This window comes from Papio anubis, chromosome 9 (genome assembly GCF_008728515.1).
Source record: "Papio anubis isolate 15944 chromosome 9, Panubis1.0, whole genome shotgun sequence".
Classification (NCBI taxonomy): Eukaryota; Metazoa; Chordata; class Mammalia; order Primates; family Cercopithecidae; genus Papio; species Papio anubis.
Window position 1 is genome coordinate 32,890,175 of NC_044984.1, and position 15,465 is coordinate 32,905,639.

Consider the following 15,465-nt stretch of genomic DNA (forward strand, 5'->3'; position numbering starts at 1 on the left):
ATTGTTATGAAGAAAAATGGATAGCATAAATGTCTAAAATGGATAGCATAAATGTCTAGTCTTGTTATACTCCCTTTAAAAACTACCCACTTTTCTAGGGTGGGTCAGTAAGCTGCAGAGTGTATATATAACACGATTTAGCAGGTCAACAGGTCAGGGGCTAATTACTTGTAGATCACATCAACCTCTTGAAGACCGAATCATCTGGAGATGTGTTATAAGTGACTTCAACAGTAAGTACAGCATGGACTCAATAATAAAATGGGAGATAATGGTTAAAACAAAGCTAGGCATCACATCAGAGTAGATCCTGACATGATTTTATTCCAGTAATGTAAATGTTCCCATCCTAGCCCTCATTCACCACTACCTCCTCTTATCATTGAGGAAACAGGCAGAGACAGAATGGAAAGGCAGTCAGCTTAATTTAAGAAACTTTCTTAAGTTCAGAAAGACTGAATTAGTTTTGACCCAGAAAAAGAGCTCAATTGAGAACTCTGAGGTTAGCAACCTTAAATCCTGACTCAATTCTGATATATTCCTGCCAAAGGCAACGTGACTGAGGTTACCTGAGAGACAGTTTTTCTGCAAAACATGGCCAACCATGCTCAAGACAAAATTACAACACATAATTTATCTTCGGCATTCTTCAAATTATTTACCTCATCTCCTGCCCCCAACACTTAATCCCAGAATACAGGAATTTGATGATGTCTATATAGCCTATAAAAGTCCACAAATTGAAGTGCCTACTGTGTGAAAGCCATTGGGGGACTACAAACGTAAAGGATGTATAATCCCACTAAGATGTTCACGCTTATGATTTAGTAGGAAAAACAGAACACTGCCTTACAGATATTACAGGCACAGAGAATTCTAAAACATTCCAAATTCTAAAAAAATATATATATGTGTGTGTGTGTGTGTGTATATATATATATATATATATATTTTTTTTTTTTTTTTCCAAATCCCACAGGGTACTGAGATATGGCTATGAGAGTGCCTTAGGAACGTCAGTTTAACTAAATCCTGTGAGGGCATCCACATTTTGAAAGAGTTCTCTTTTAACCTAAACAAACAAACGAACAAACACTCCTCTCACTTAAGTTCATTCGGCATTGACGGGTCTCTGGTTCTTCAAGTTTTAATCTGAAAGTCTCAGTCTTTGCTATCACAACCAACGCCCCCTTCCTACACTCCAAAGTTGATGGAATGAAAAGTCGTGGAATTGAGGGTTTAATAAAAAGAACAGAAGTAACGGCGGGGGGGAAATGTGTAAATTTTAGGGCTTGGAATTGGAGACGTGGGGAAACGTCGCCACCTTCTGGTAAGTGATGGAAATGAGCAGGAAAAAAGCTCCAAGCTGAGAATCGGCTTTTTTTTTTTTTTTTTCAAAGCAGCAAGTCACGCACCCCCAGCTTAGGCAAATTCCGAGACCCGCCCTTTCCGGAAGTTTTAACACTCTGTGCGCCCGGGCAATGTGATTGACAGGGTAATCATCCGGTCCGTTATCTAAACCCGTCACTCCGGGAAACAGCGACCCGATCTTTCCGGATCCGCGCTTTCCCAGCATCCTTTGCCTTCCGGTATGCGGCCCCGTCTGACTAGTCCCGTCTAGCGCGCCCATTTCGAGCCCAAGTTTCCAGCTCGGGTTTCCGTGCTCAGAAGTTTCCAGGAGTCGGTTCTTCGGCAGCGGCTGTGGGAGCAGGAATGGCGCAGCTAGAGGGTTACTATTTCTCGGCTGCCTTGAGCTGTACCTTTTTAGTGTCTTGCCTCCTCTTCTCCGCCTTCAGCCGGGCGCTGCGAGAGCCCTACATGGATGAGATCTTCCACCTGCCTCAGGCGCAACGCTACTGTGAGGGCCATTTCTCCCTTTCCCAGGTGGGGTCTCCAACCTGTCCCCACCCCAGGAGAGGCCTGAGAGGTCCCAGCGTCCCCAGCTCCTTCTCCCATCCTTAGATTTAACTCGTCCCGTTCCACCCCACCAGCCCCAGAACATGAAAGAAACTGGGTATAGAATTTTGTTCCTGTCTTTGAGATCTGTGAAATATTCATTAAATGAATGAATAAACAGTAGATCTGTCTCCCAGGAAGGAATGATCTGGGAGAATACTTAATGGGGAACTGAGCGCTCCTGTTGGCAGCTGACGATGTCTATCCCACTTTGTCTTTCCTTGTCTCGGGAGTAAAGGCATTGCGGTGCTCCTTGGAAATACCAGAAAACTTACCTTTAGCTCACCTGTCAAGCACCTCACTATGCATTTTAGGGGTGGGATAGTATGGACTGGAGAGATCTTCAGCTACCAAAAAGTGACCATTTATAATCAGAAATTCCTTCCCTGAGTATTTTTAGTGAACTATCTGTTAACTGGATAAACTGGCAACCAGTCCAGTCACATCATTTTTGAATATATATTTGGCTGTGCAAGTATGTACATATAAATATCAAAATAAATATCGCCTGCTTTTCTGGTGACACAATATAGGGTACTGGCTAGAAATATAAAGTCTGTTTTAGAGAAAGATCTGATCTTAAATCATGGTGCTGTGATTTACTACTTTTGTGATCTTGGAGGTGTTCTGAGTTTCAGAAATTCAGGCTACCTATCTGCAGAATGACAGTAATCTTTACTATAAGGCATATTGTAACGTTAATACAGAGGGTTTGGCACAATTTCAGTCCCCGTTTATGTTAGCTGTCATCATGGAGCCTGTGGACCAAATGTTTTCCTAAACTTAGAGTCCCAACCAGTGTTTCCATGCTTTTAAAAACTGGAGCATTTGCAGCTTATTTACCAAAATAAAGACTTTTTAAAGAACATTTCTTGGAAAATAGAAATAGATTTTAAGTTGTTGTTGTCTGTTGGTTGCTGCTATCTGAACAATCACTAAGCTGGTCCGGGGGCAAAAAATAAGAAAAACGAATCCTGTTTTGCCAAGGACTTACTTAATGTTGTCAGAATAACTTCTCAAAATTTCTGATTGTTGCTAGAGATGAGATGTGGGCTTGACATGTTTGTGTCTGTCTTGTTCGTATTACCTCTTGCTTTTACTTCATTTCCTTTCATTTTAAAGTGGGATCCCATGATTACTACATTACCTGGCTTGTACCTGGTGTCAGTTGGAGTGGTCAAACCTGCCATTTGGATCTTTGGATGGTCCGAACATGTTGTCTGCTCCATTGGGATGCTCAGATTTGTTAATCTTCTCTTCAGTGTTGGCAACTTCTATTTACTATATTTGCTTTTCCGCAAGGTGCAACCCAGAAACAAGGTATGTTTCAAAATACTTAATTACAAGTTTATGTGTAGTCAGGTCCACAATTACAATGAATTAGTTTTATGAGATTTGGTGAAAAATATCTTTAACACTTTGTAACTTTGTATTTTTGTATATTATGTAAAGGTAAACATAAATCCTCCGTCTCCATTTTAGAATAAATTTGTATTTAAACACTTGAATAGCTTATTTGTAAAATCTAAAGTAAATATTTGTTAAGTGAGTCAAACCAGTTCAATAAGTACTTACTAAGCTTATTCCATGTGCTAGGCACTGGGACAACAGAGATAAATGAGGCAGTCTTTTTCTTGTAAAACGTATATATTCATTAGGGAAAACACACTTTACCTGAGGACTTTTGATGTGATAACAGTGCAGGCCCTGGAGGTAGATTGCCTGGGTTAGAATTCTCTCCCTGCCACTTAGCAGTTTTGTTACCACCATGGGCAGGTTAACGCTTAGTGGCTCCATATCTTCATCTATTAAATAAGAATAATAATAGAATCTGCCTTATAGAACTGTTATAAAGGAACAAAGAAACTTAATAAGTGGAAGATGCTTCAAATAGTGCCAGATCCATAGTAAGGGCTCAGTAAATATTAACTCTAATGATTATTTTTAACCATAAGAGATGATTTTAGTAGAGCCAGTTATGATAGAGTGGTACAAATAAGATGCTATGAGGATACAGAGAAGGAGCAGGGGAACACTTATTGCTTTTCTGGGAGGGAGGGGACTAGGTGGCATTCAGTAAGTCCACACAGAGAAGATGGTACCAGAGCTGAGTCTTGATGAACGGATAGGGCTGTAGGGTGGGGAATTAATCCTGAGGAGACAAACAGCATAAGCAAAGGAAGAAAGGCATTGAACAATGAGGTGCAGGGAATTGGTCTTGGAATTACAGGATTAGAAAGTAGAGGGATGTAAGACTAGAGAAAAAGGTCATGAATGCCTTTATATGTCACCGAGAGGACTTTGAACTTAAGCATGTAATGGAGAGACCTTAATTTTAGTCAAGGAAATGGCATGATCTGATTTGGTGATTTTGATTAAGTAGAGTATACAATTCAAGAACATAAGAACACTTTCAAATTCTGAAATAACATGTCAGAAAGGCCAAAAGAGGATAAAGAACTTTAGACTGGCTCACTTTTCAGAAAAATACCTGTTACTTCATCATGAAAATTTCATCTTGAAAAAGTAAGTCTGGGTATAGTAGTAAAAATACCATATGCATGTTTACATTCTCCCTTGTGTAGAGTTATGAAGGATTTCCTTAAAGGAAAGTGGTGATTATGGCTAAGTGAATCCTTATTGAAGGCACTAAAACATAAGCTCAGGGAAATGGAGCCAGCACTGTGTCCTGTTTATCTCCATAGTCCCCATAGAACTTGGTCAGTATCTTGCACTCAGTAACTCCTTAATTAATCATTGCCTGATTCAAAATGTGTTAAGCTACAGAAGCTTTGGCACACACATGTTCTCCAAACTTATAGGTATAAATAAAAAGTACCAGAAAGTATTCTTATAAATGTATATTGTGTTTTTGCAAAGCCAGAGATAAGATTAATATTAATATTATTTAAATAAGGTTTGAGTAGTTGAGTAGTTTTTAAATAAATCTCTTCATTCGGTAAACAGAAATAGCATTTTTTATCATGAAAATAATTTTATCTGTGTTTTTTCTTCCTCCAAGGCTGCCTCAAGTATCCAGAGAGTCTTGTCAACATTAACACTAGCAGTATTTCCAACACTTTATTTTTTTAACTTCCTTTATTATACAGAAGCAGGATCTATGTTTTTTACTCTTTTTGCGTATTTGATGTGTCTTTATGGAAATCATAAAACTTCAGCCTTCCTTGGATTTTGTGGCTTCATGTTTCGGCAAACGAATATCATCTGGGCTGTCTTCTGTGCAGGAAATGTCATTGCACAAAAGTTAACTGAGGCTTGGAAAACTGAGCTACAAAAGAAGGAAGACAGACTTCCACCTATTAAAGGACCATTTGCAACATTCAGAAAAATTCTTCAGTTTCTTTTGGCTTATTCCATGTCCTTTAAAAACTTGAATGTGCTTTTCCGTCTGACTTGGCCCTACATCCTTCTGGGATTTCTGTTTTGTGCTTTTGTAGTAGTTAATGGTGGAATTGTTATTGGCGATCGGAGTAGTCATGAAGCCTGTCTTCATTTTCCTCAACTATTCTACTTTTTTTCATTTACTCTCTTCTTTTCCTTTCCTCATCTCCTGTCTCCTGGCAAAATTAAGACATTTCTTTCCTTAGTTTGGAAACGTAGAATTCTGTTTTTTGTGGTTACCTTAGTCTCTGTGTTTTTAGTTTGGAAATTCACTTATGCTCATAAATACTTGCTAGCAGACAATAGACATTATACTTTCTATGTGTGGAAAAGAGTTTTTCAAAGATACGAAATTGTGAAATATTTGTTAGTTCCAGCCTATATATTTGCTGGTTGGAGTATAGCTGACTCATTGAAATCAAAGTCAGTTTTTTGGAATTTAATGTTTTTCATATGCTTGTTCATTGTTATAGTTCCTCAGAAACTGCTGGAATTTCGTTACTTCATTTTACCTTATGTCATTTATAGGCTTAACATACCTCTGCCTCCCACATCCAGACTCGTTTGTGAACTGAGTTGCTATGCAATTGTTAATTTCATAACTTTTTACCTCTTTCTGAACAAGACTTTTCAGTGGCCAAACAGTCAGGACATTCAAAGATTTATGTGGTAATATCAGTGATATTTTGAACTGTAAAAATGGACTTAATAATTAGACCATTTCTACAAAGAATAACTGAATAGGTAGAAATCATGGAATTTCTTTTAGGAGCAGTGGTGGTCCTCAAATTACATTAGTGTGTATATATATACACACACTAATATATATATAACATATATTTTATATATATATATATATAACATATGTAAGAAATCAAGTGGCAAAGAACTGAGAAAGCTTAAGACCTGCTTCAAAAGCCTGAATAATGGGAAAATTGTTTTCAGATATCTCATATTGCTCTCATAATGTTGGCCCCTCAAGAAGCTTGGGAATGTTTTGTATGTACAAGTTTATTAAAACTGGGTATGCTTCATATTACTGGAACTAATTTATTCTCTTCAGAGAGAACTATTAGGTTAGTACAAAAGTAATTGTGGTTTTGCCATTACTTTCAGTGGCAAAAACCACAATTACTTTTGCACCAACCTAATAACAATGTATTAGCAAATATTTACAAATGGTCAGGTGATATTCTTGATTGAAAAGTTGCTTAACATTTCAGTAAATATAATTTTAATTCTAAGTCAAAATAGAAATGCATAAATAGTAAATGATAAAGTAGAGACTCATATATGTCTGTCTAGGCATCAAATTGTTGGTTATTGTTTACAATCTAGAAATGATGAAGCTCTTTCACTAATTCCTAATATGAAATGTATGATGGCCAAAGACAAATTTTGTTGATTATAATCCTTTAAAAGAGGGATTTCCTTTCTGAAATACATATTGTATTAGCTTCCCAGGGCTGCCATAACAAATGACCACAAACTTGATTGCTTACAACAATTTTCCTCACAGTCTGGAGGCCAGAAATCTAAAATCAAAGTGTCAGCAGAGTTGGTTCCTTCTGGAGGCTCTAAGGAAGACTCCGTTCCATGTCTGTTTCCTAATATCTTGTGGCTGTCTGAAATTCTTGGAGTCTTTGGCTTATAGACAAATCTTATCCAAGTATTGCAGACAGCAGTCTTCACTCCAGTCTGCCTCTGTGCTCACACAGCCTTTCCCTCTGTTTTCTCTTCATTACCTTTTGAGGACAGTGTCTTTGAATGTAGGGCCCACCCTGATCTACAATGATTGTGTCTGGAGCCCCTTAATTATGTTTACAAAGACCCATGTTCCAAGTAAGTTCTTATTCACATGTTCTGAGTGGACATGTCTCTTCCTGGGATACTTTTCAGTCCATGACAGTTACCAAAGGACATTTTAGGATAATCCTCATAATGATTATTAGGAGACTACCTTTTTAAATTTTTTTTTTGTTATATATCAAATTATGGTTGTATACACTTATGAGGTACAAAGTGGCGTTATGATTTTTGAATATAATGTGGGATGAGTAAATAAAGCTAATATTTGACATGTGATGAAAACATTTGAAATTTACTCTCAACAGTATTGAAATGTACAGTGCTTAATTATTAGCTGTATTCACCGTGTTGTATAATAGATCTTAAAAAAGTCAAACATATTCCTTCTGTCTAATTGAGGCTTTGTATCTTTTGATTATAATCTCCCTATTCCCACATCCCTGGCCTCTAGTACCCATCATTCTTCTCTCTACTTCTTTGAGTTTAGTTGTTTTAGATTACACAAATAAGTGAGATCATGTGGTATTTGTGTTTCTGTGCTTGGCTTACTTCACTTACCATAATGTCCTCCAGGTTCATCCATATTGTTGCAAATGACACAATTTCTACCTTTTTAAAGGCTGAATAGTATTTTATTGTGTATATATGCCATATTTTCTTTATCCATTCATTCACTGATGAACACTTAAGGTTGATTGAATAACTTGGTTATTGTGACTTGTCTGCAATGAACGTGGAGTGCAGACTTCTCTTTGACATACGGATTTCAAATCTTCTGGATAAATGCCCAGAAGTGGGATTGTTGGATCAAGAGATAATATCTTACCTTTTAAATAACTCTCAGTATCTTTACTGAGAGGTTAAAAAATAAGTGACTTCTGAGGTAATATACAGCTAAAGGTGACTAGTGTTTGATTCCATTATCTATTTAAAAAAAAAAAGTCAGCATTGAAAGAAAGTTGAGAAATCATTTGGTCTGACCTTATTTTGTAGATTAGGGAACAACTGCCGGGGTAGGATTATTTTGTGTTACTTTTTGAATTTTGTGTTTATTATTTTGAGTGTATTTTTTGGGTTGTCATTCCATTACAGGAAAGTATTATTTGGGCATGTTAACTTTGACATGTAAACTTAGAACTATGAATAGAACTCATCTTTTAACATAATTTTATGTTTCTAAACTTTGAAAGTAGCTATAAGTGAACAAATTACTTTCCCCTCAATGTCAAATTTTGCTTCTCTGAATTTCAAGTAATGATTCTACATTTACAAATATAAAATTGTGTGCAGGTGAAAATTACAAATATAATTTGAATGATAAATACAGACTATTTTTGGGTTATACTCTAGCACCCAGAAAATAGATTGGCATTAGTTATAACAGTGATTATAGAAAAACGTGTTTAATCCAGACTTTTTAAAAATTAGATGAGAGAGGACACTCAAAGAAATTATACTTTTGTCATTAATTTACTATAATGGAGAACTAAATCCAGGAAGTCAAAATTGAAAAGGAATGTGTAATTTAGGGAAAATAACTTTTTGTCTGATAATATTAATGCAAGGATTTTGTATTTAGGAATACTTCTGAGAGGAGAAGCTTCCACTCTGATCTAGTCTGGCAAAATTGAAGAAAATATTCTACCCTGTAATTAAAGAAGACTGCTCTTTGAAGGGATCACTGTTCTAGATTTTTTTTTTTTTTTTTTTTTTTTTTTTTGAGGGGAAGTCTCGCTCTTGTCCCCCAGGCTGGAGTGCAATGGCGTGATCTTGGCTCACTGAAACCTCCGCTTCCCGGGTTCAAGCGATTCTCCTGCCTCAGCCTCCCAAGTAGCTGGGATTACAGGAGCCCGCCACCTCGCCCGGCTAATTTTTTCTATTTTTAGTTGAGACGGGGTTTCACCATGCTAGCCAGGCTGGTCTCAAACTCCTGACCTCAGGTGATCCACCCGCCTCAGCCTCCCAAAGTGCTGGGATTACAGGCGTGAGCCACTGTGCCCAGCTGTTCTAGTTCATTTTTAAGTGTTGAGTCCCTGCTGTTTTAAGAGATGTTTTGTTGAAAATCTACATTCAGAGAGAAACAAATTAATCTTCCACATTTTTTATAAAATACATAAAATACAGTACTTGGCATTTTAAGAAAAGATTGCCATGTATTAAAAGGTGCTATTTTCAACTATTTATTATTTTAAAATAAGAATGCTTATCAATACTTTTGAATTTAAGATAAATGTCTTGGTTAAATTTTCTAGGCAGTTCAAAGATGGCCATTTGCTGGTGAATTTTCCAAAGTAGGTAACAGATAAAATGATTATATAAAAACTTGGCACAACAGACCATTTTGCCTTTAGTTGTTCAAGAAATGATACCAAACTCAAAGTCATTCACTTGAAACAATTGACAAGACCATTCTTAAGTGTTTAGATCCTTGCTTTTAGAAACATTCTTAGTTATATTTGTGTTTTCAAGAGTTATTGAGTAGATTTTTTTTTCATGAATTTTTAAACATTAGACTTAGCTGAATTTATTAAAATAAGGTGATTATGAAAAAAACTGCCCTGCTCAAGGGTATGTGGAGCATTAACCATTACGAAAATCTGTGAGTATGTCTATTTTGAAAAGTGTCGTAAAAAGATCTAGTCCATAAATCATTATAGGTTCAGTAATACGTCATTTTGAACTGATTCTATCGTCTGTGAAATTCTAGAGATATGTTATCTTTAGGTAGCATTAGTAAGATTCAGGTATGCTGTGAATTTTGTTACGTTTATGTTTTCCATTAATGGATAATCAGAAATCTTTTGAACTGCGTCTGACTGTATTTAAATGTTTGGAAAGATAGTATCTCTCAGTTTAAACATAGCATCTCATTTTGGCAAGATAAATTATTTTAGCTGTGTTGCCTTTTCTTTGTCTTCTTAGAGTTATTTCTGAAATGTGCATAGCCAGTCATAAAATACCTTTTATAAATAGCCTAATGTAATTTATTTATAATAAATACATGGCTTAATGAAATGCATTTCTAGTTTGAACTTAATTGCCACTTGGCTTGATATTATTTTCCTTAGAATTTTTGGAAGAGAGGAGAGAGGAAAGGATCTACCATTTTTATTTATACCACCTAAATAGTGGACTGTTATTTTAGACTCACTTTTAAATAAAATATTTATTCATATGAAGAAATACATTTTGTGTTTATTAATTAGCAAGCATTTATTATCTTTGAAGTAATTGGAATTTCATTAAAAAGTGAGGCAAGTAAGAATTGTGATATAAATTTGAAAAATTTTAAATGGAAATTTAAATATGACTTAGGATCCAATGGGCTTGTAAAAAAAAAAACATTTAACATGGGGGTTAAGATTTTTATATTTGATTGTGGCTCTGGTATCAATAAGGCAAGTGGTTTAGTCTTTAGTCCTCATTTCAGATGACAATAGTATTTGTCCTAACTCTAGTCAGTGTCTGATTGGTATGTATATAACCTTATATTAAAAAGGATTCATCCTGCCATATACTCATATAATATGTCATATGATAAATATTGAGTAAATATATACTGAATGAAGTTTTTAGTATAGAGTGAAGTGAATAGAAAAAATATCATATATAACCATGGCTAATTTTAGGAAGTAAATAGTGTTTCATAATAAGAGTCATCCTAAACATTTTTCTGCATAATTTTCTGACCCAGTGTTAAAAAATTTTATTTGCTTTAGTGCAAGCTTGTTCAACCCACAGGCCACATGCAGCCCAGGACGTTTTTGAAGGCGGCCCCAACACAAATTTGTAAACTTTCTTAAAACATAATGAGATTTTATGTGAATTTTATTTTATTTTATTTTATTTTATTTTATTTTTTTAAGCTCATCAGCTATCATTAGTGTTGGTGTATTTTATGTGTGGCCCAAGACAGTTCTTCCAGTGTGGCCCAGGGAAGCCACAAGATTGGAGACCCCTGCTAGTGTTTAATGCTTATACATGTATTTACTTGTAAATATGTTGTTTCTTTGATAGGATATGATTTCAACATAATTACTGTTTATTTAAAATAAGAAAAATAAATAACTTTCAACCATTAAGAGGTTATAAGACCTTAAAGGGAAAGTTTCTTTAATAGGGTATAATTTCAAAATAATTGCTTTTTATTTAAGAAAAATCAGTAACCTTCAACCAGTAACAGGTTAAAGAATTTAAAGGTAAAAGACATTTCAACTAATTACAAATACTTTGTTTTTTTTAGTTGGGCAACATTCTACCACTCTAGGAATAGCTGTTAATTATTTTTTATATAGGGTATTTTTGTGTATTTAATGTTGACAACTGACGTTTCCAATATATAAAAACTTGTGCAACTGAGAAAATTATAATGAAAATAGAGATTGAGGATATATTTTTAACATATATCCATGAGTCAACACTAATATTTAATATTTGAGATTTGAAAAATTATTTCTAGGGTGAGAAATTTTGTCACAATATAATATCTGTATATTGTGCTTTTTTAAGAGAGAAATTTTTGATGAATTTAATATTAATTAAATTTTATCTCAGCCTATCACCATCAGGCCAAAAGAAGATACAGTATTTTTCTAACAAGGAAAAGAAAATACATACATATGTATTTATATATACAAATGTATATGTGTGTATATACATATAATTTCTTTTTTTATATAAGAATCGAGACAGGGTGTCACTATGATGTGTGGGCTGGTCTCGAACACCTGCCTCAAGTGATCCTCGCACCTTGGCCTCCCAAAGTGCTAGAATTCACCATGAGCCACTGTGCCAGTTTCCAACAAGAAAAATATTAAATGTATTGGTTTTTCACAGTGAAACTTAATTCAGCTTAGGTGAACCATATATGTGTGTATATGGCATATACAAGATGAAAAAGGGAGGAAAAGTAATAACGATGGTTGCCAGCAATCATTGAACACCTGTAATGTTTTAGGCATTATACTAGCTGACTTACAAATATTGTCTCATTTGATGCTACGTTTATATTTCTATGAGGTAGATATTGATTTCTATTTGACTGCTGAAGAAACTGAAGGGCAGGCAGGTCAGGTGATTTGCCCAAAGTCCACACTGTCACTAAATGAACATAGATTGGTATGACTCCCAAGCCTGTGAGTTTTTGACCATCATATTCTGCCTCACTATGAGAAGTTTTTTTTAACTATTTTTTTTAATTAAACGAAGCAGTATATGGAGAGAGAGGTGATCATCCATGTTTGCTCTCTGCAGTTTCCAGACCATTCATGGCTTATTTTTATACTGGATATAGTCATTTTTTAAAATGCTACAAACTGTTCAAAAGAGCATGAACAACATGATAACTAACTCCTTATAATTTTGTTGTAAGAAAAATGGCTAAAAGTATGTGGGATGTTTAATTTGGATAAGTGGAGATTCTATCACTTGATAAGCTCTCTTGAAGAATAATTATTTGAAAGATTGAACTTAATTCTGTATTGCCTGAACTGTAAATCAGAGGTCAAAAATTAGATCGCAAATCATGAAAAGCATACCTTTTCTAATTGTTTAGTGTTTTTAGGAAAACAAGCCCAGAAAAAAAGTAAAATTCTCATTCATTGGAGATAAGATTTTTATTTATTAAAGATGCTTCAGGAGAGTTAGATAGCAAGTAGGTAAAATGTCTTTTAAAGATATCTGACATCTTTAAAGCTCTGTGATTTTTAAATTCTTAATTTTGTTACAGCTAATTTTTAAAAATTAATTGCTGTGTCATGGTCAAGTATTTCTGATGACTTATTGCTGTCTTTGGTATATTTTAAGTTTCTAAACCAAAACTACTATTTATATTACCCTGTTTTAGAAAAACATTTGAGTTATACAACTTAGTAAAAGGTATTTTAGTGATGATGTTTTGGAGCACTGGTAATATAGTATTTAACTTATTTTCTATTTTTTATCCCTCTACATTAGTGAAAGTAATGTACTTCTATTTGAAAAGCTTTCCCCCAGTGATTTAAAAAAAAAAAAAAAAAAAGGCTGCGCACTATCTGTAAAAATTGTTAAGGTGGTGTCCACTAGGTGGAGATATTGTGCTACATTTCCAAATGTAATTAAACTTTTATTCGTCTGAATTAAACTCTTTTATAGTGTTTTGTTGTATTTAACCACAAAGATTTATAATCATTTATATCTATTTATCATAATGTTATTCAGATGTTTCCTGAGTTGTATGAAGCTAAGGTAAATGTAAAAAAAAAAAAACCCTCACTTTTGTGTTTTGTAATCACATATTAGATGATTTAACCTAATATATCTTCCCATATGATATGATCTTTTCATGTGGCATACTTCATTCATATGACATAGTCAGAATCTTTTCCCACAAACAATGAGTGATGATGTCTCATTTGAAAACTCGTGTAACATTGTATGAGCCACTGTTTTAAAGTGATTTACCCATGCTAGTCTCATAACAACTCTATGAGATCGGTAGTGTACACATGGGGAAACTTAGTAGAGAGAGGTGAAGTATTTTTTCCAAGATTACAAAATAACTGTCTGAGCTGGGATTCATAACCAGGCAGCCTGACTCCAAAATCAATATTCTTAACTCTATTGATATGAAGGAGAAAGGCATGAAGTCTACCTTCAAATCCATGGCATTTTAGAAAGAAAAATTGTTACAAATAATGTGATTATACTTCCTAATTTTATAGGTCAGGAAAATGAAGTCCACAGTAATTTTGCCTCTTCCACAGGGAGACAGACTCTCCTCTACCATTGTATCTTCTGTTTCTGTTTTTGTCATCATCCCTCAAATTGATATATGTTGTAAATACGAATTTAAGGAAGTAAAAAACAAAATAACTCAGGGCTGGAGCCTTCAGCCATATTAATATACATTGACATAAAGACCTTTGTTTTAATAAGAATGATTCCAGTTACCAAACGGAGAAATAGTTGTTTGAAAATTAATATTTAACTTCTCAAAAGAGACTCCTATTTGGAAGCAAATCGTTGGTTAAACGTGACATACTTTAGATTTTTGACAAATTCTCGGTGGAATAACAATTTCATTTTTAAGAATGTATGAATATGTGTTCCATATGCTTTTAAGTTATATATTTTATTAGATACTGTTCTCTAAAATGGAAATGTTTATTTGACTTCTAAAAGTCATTTGTGAGTTCATGTTGTGTAAAACTGCTTTTCTGTCAACTTATTCTTTATAAAAAAGTTTGTTCAAATAGCATGTTTTTATTTCGTTTGTAAATAAATTCATGTTTGATAATGTTTTAAAATGTATTGTATCTATTTAACACATTTTCTTATCCTAAACCAAGTGTTAAAAGCTTTGTATTTCCCTCACACTGTCCTGTTAGCCATTTTCCCCTGTCTACCACATCCCTAATCCTAAGCTTTATTAGTCATTTTAAAATAGAACCATATCTTTTTAAATGCCTGTGCTATGTGCTCATAACTAGCCTGGGTGTCTGTATAATCTTCCTTTTATTCTCATAATAATAGAAAGCAGTTAAATTACTGGCTGATCACCTTGAACTTGTGGGAGTTGGGTTTCTTTGTTAGGCTAGGTCTGTAGGAAGCTAAGAGTATTTACCAAACACATGTAACTTGGCAGGGTTCAAGCCCCAGACTTTGGGTCTTGTGGTGAAAAAAAGAAAGTGGTCTCTGTGTTCGCAGACTTCTAGCTCTTACCTTCCATTGGGTGTCTTAGAGTTTCTCCCATCATATGCAGCTCGGAGGTCAACCCAGGACTTATACACAAATTTTAGAATTCCCTTCTTCTGCGACTCCCTCTTTTCTGAGATTTCTCCTAATTTACAGCTACTCTAGCAGTCCTGAATTCCGTCCTCTCACACCTCAAACCAATCATATTGCACCTTTCTAACTAGGGAGTGCCCTCTGGGGGAAAAACCATATAAACATGGTTCTCACCCAATGAGATGTTTCAACTGAGTCCATCCAGTTCCTGCCTTCTTTTGTTTCCTCTTCAGTGTTTCCAAAAAGATTTTTTTCCCTTTTTAAATGAGTCAGTCTACTGGAAAGCTAATATAATAAAAGCTCCTCTGCCATGACCTGCCTAGGAACCTTGTCTTGATTGTAGTTAACATGTGTTATGTGTAGTCTTTCTGTTTATTAGATAAGGAAGCTGTGGGTGTTACTTTTGGTTTTGAGAAACTAAAAGGGAGGGTTCCTGAAAATAGTTTAGGTGGGAAGAGTAAGTTTTTGGAATATGGACTTCTGTATTAGCCCATTCTCATGCTGCGAGCAAAGACACACCCGAGACTGGGT

General features: G+C 34.8%; 1 protein-coding gene across 2 annotated transcripts; it reads left to right on the plus strand.

Moving 5' to 3' along the window:
- Nucleotides 1-1,577: 1,577 nt before the first annotated feature.
- LOC101022253 (dol-P-Glc:Glc(2)Man(9)GlcNAc(2)-PP-Dol alpha-1,2-glucosyltransferase) lies at nt 1,578-14,453 on the plus strand. Of its 2 annotated transcripts, none has more exons than XM_003906195.5 (3): nt 1,578-1,884; nt 3,079-3,276; nt 4,979-14,453. In XM_003906195.5, exons 1-3 carry the CDS (start codon nt 1,714-1,716, stop codon nt 6,029-6,031), a joined length of 1,422 nt encoding a protein of 473 aa, XP_003906244.2. In that variant the 5' UTR covers nt 1,578-1,713; the 3' UTR covers nt 6,032-14,453. The 2 variants fall into 2 exon arrangements, with proteins under 2 accessions (XP_003906244.2, XP_009178772.2); XM_009180508.4 differs by having other exon boundaries at nt 1,578-1,858.
- The last annotated feature ends 1,012 nt before the right edge of the window (nt 14,454-15,465 follow it).

Coding starts and splice junctions, on each gene's coding strand:
- LOC101022253 (XM_003906195.5), top strand. CDS start 1,714: ATGGCGCAGCTAGAGGGTTACTATTTCTCGGCTGCCTTGAGCTGTACC. Junction 1,885..3,078: donor GCCATTTCTCCCTTTCCCAG/GTGGGGTCTCCA, acceptor TTCATTTTAAAG/TGGGATCCCATGATTACTAC. Junction 3,277..4,978: donor AGGTGCAACCCAGAAACAAG/GTATGTTTCAAA, acceptor TCTTCCTCCAAG/GCTGCCTCAAGTATCCAGAG.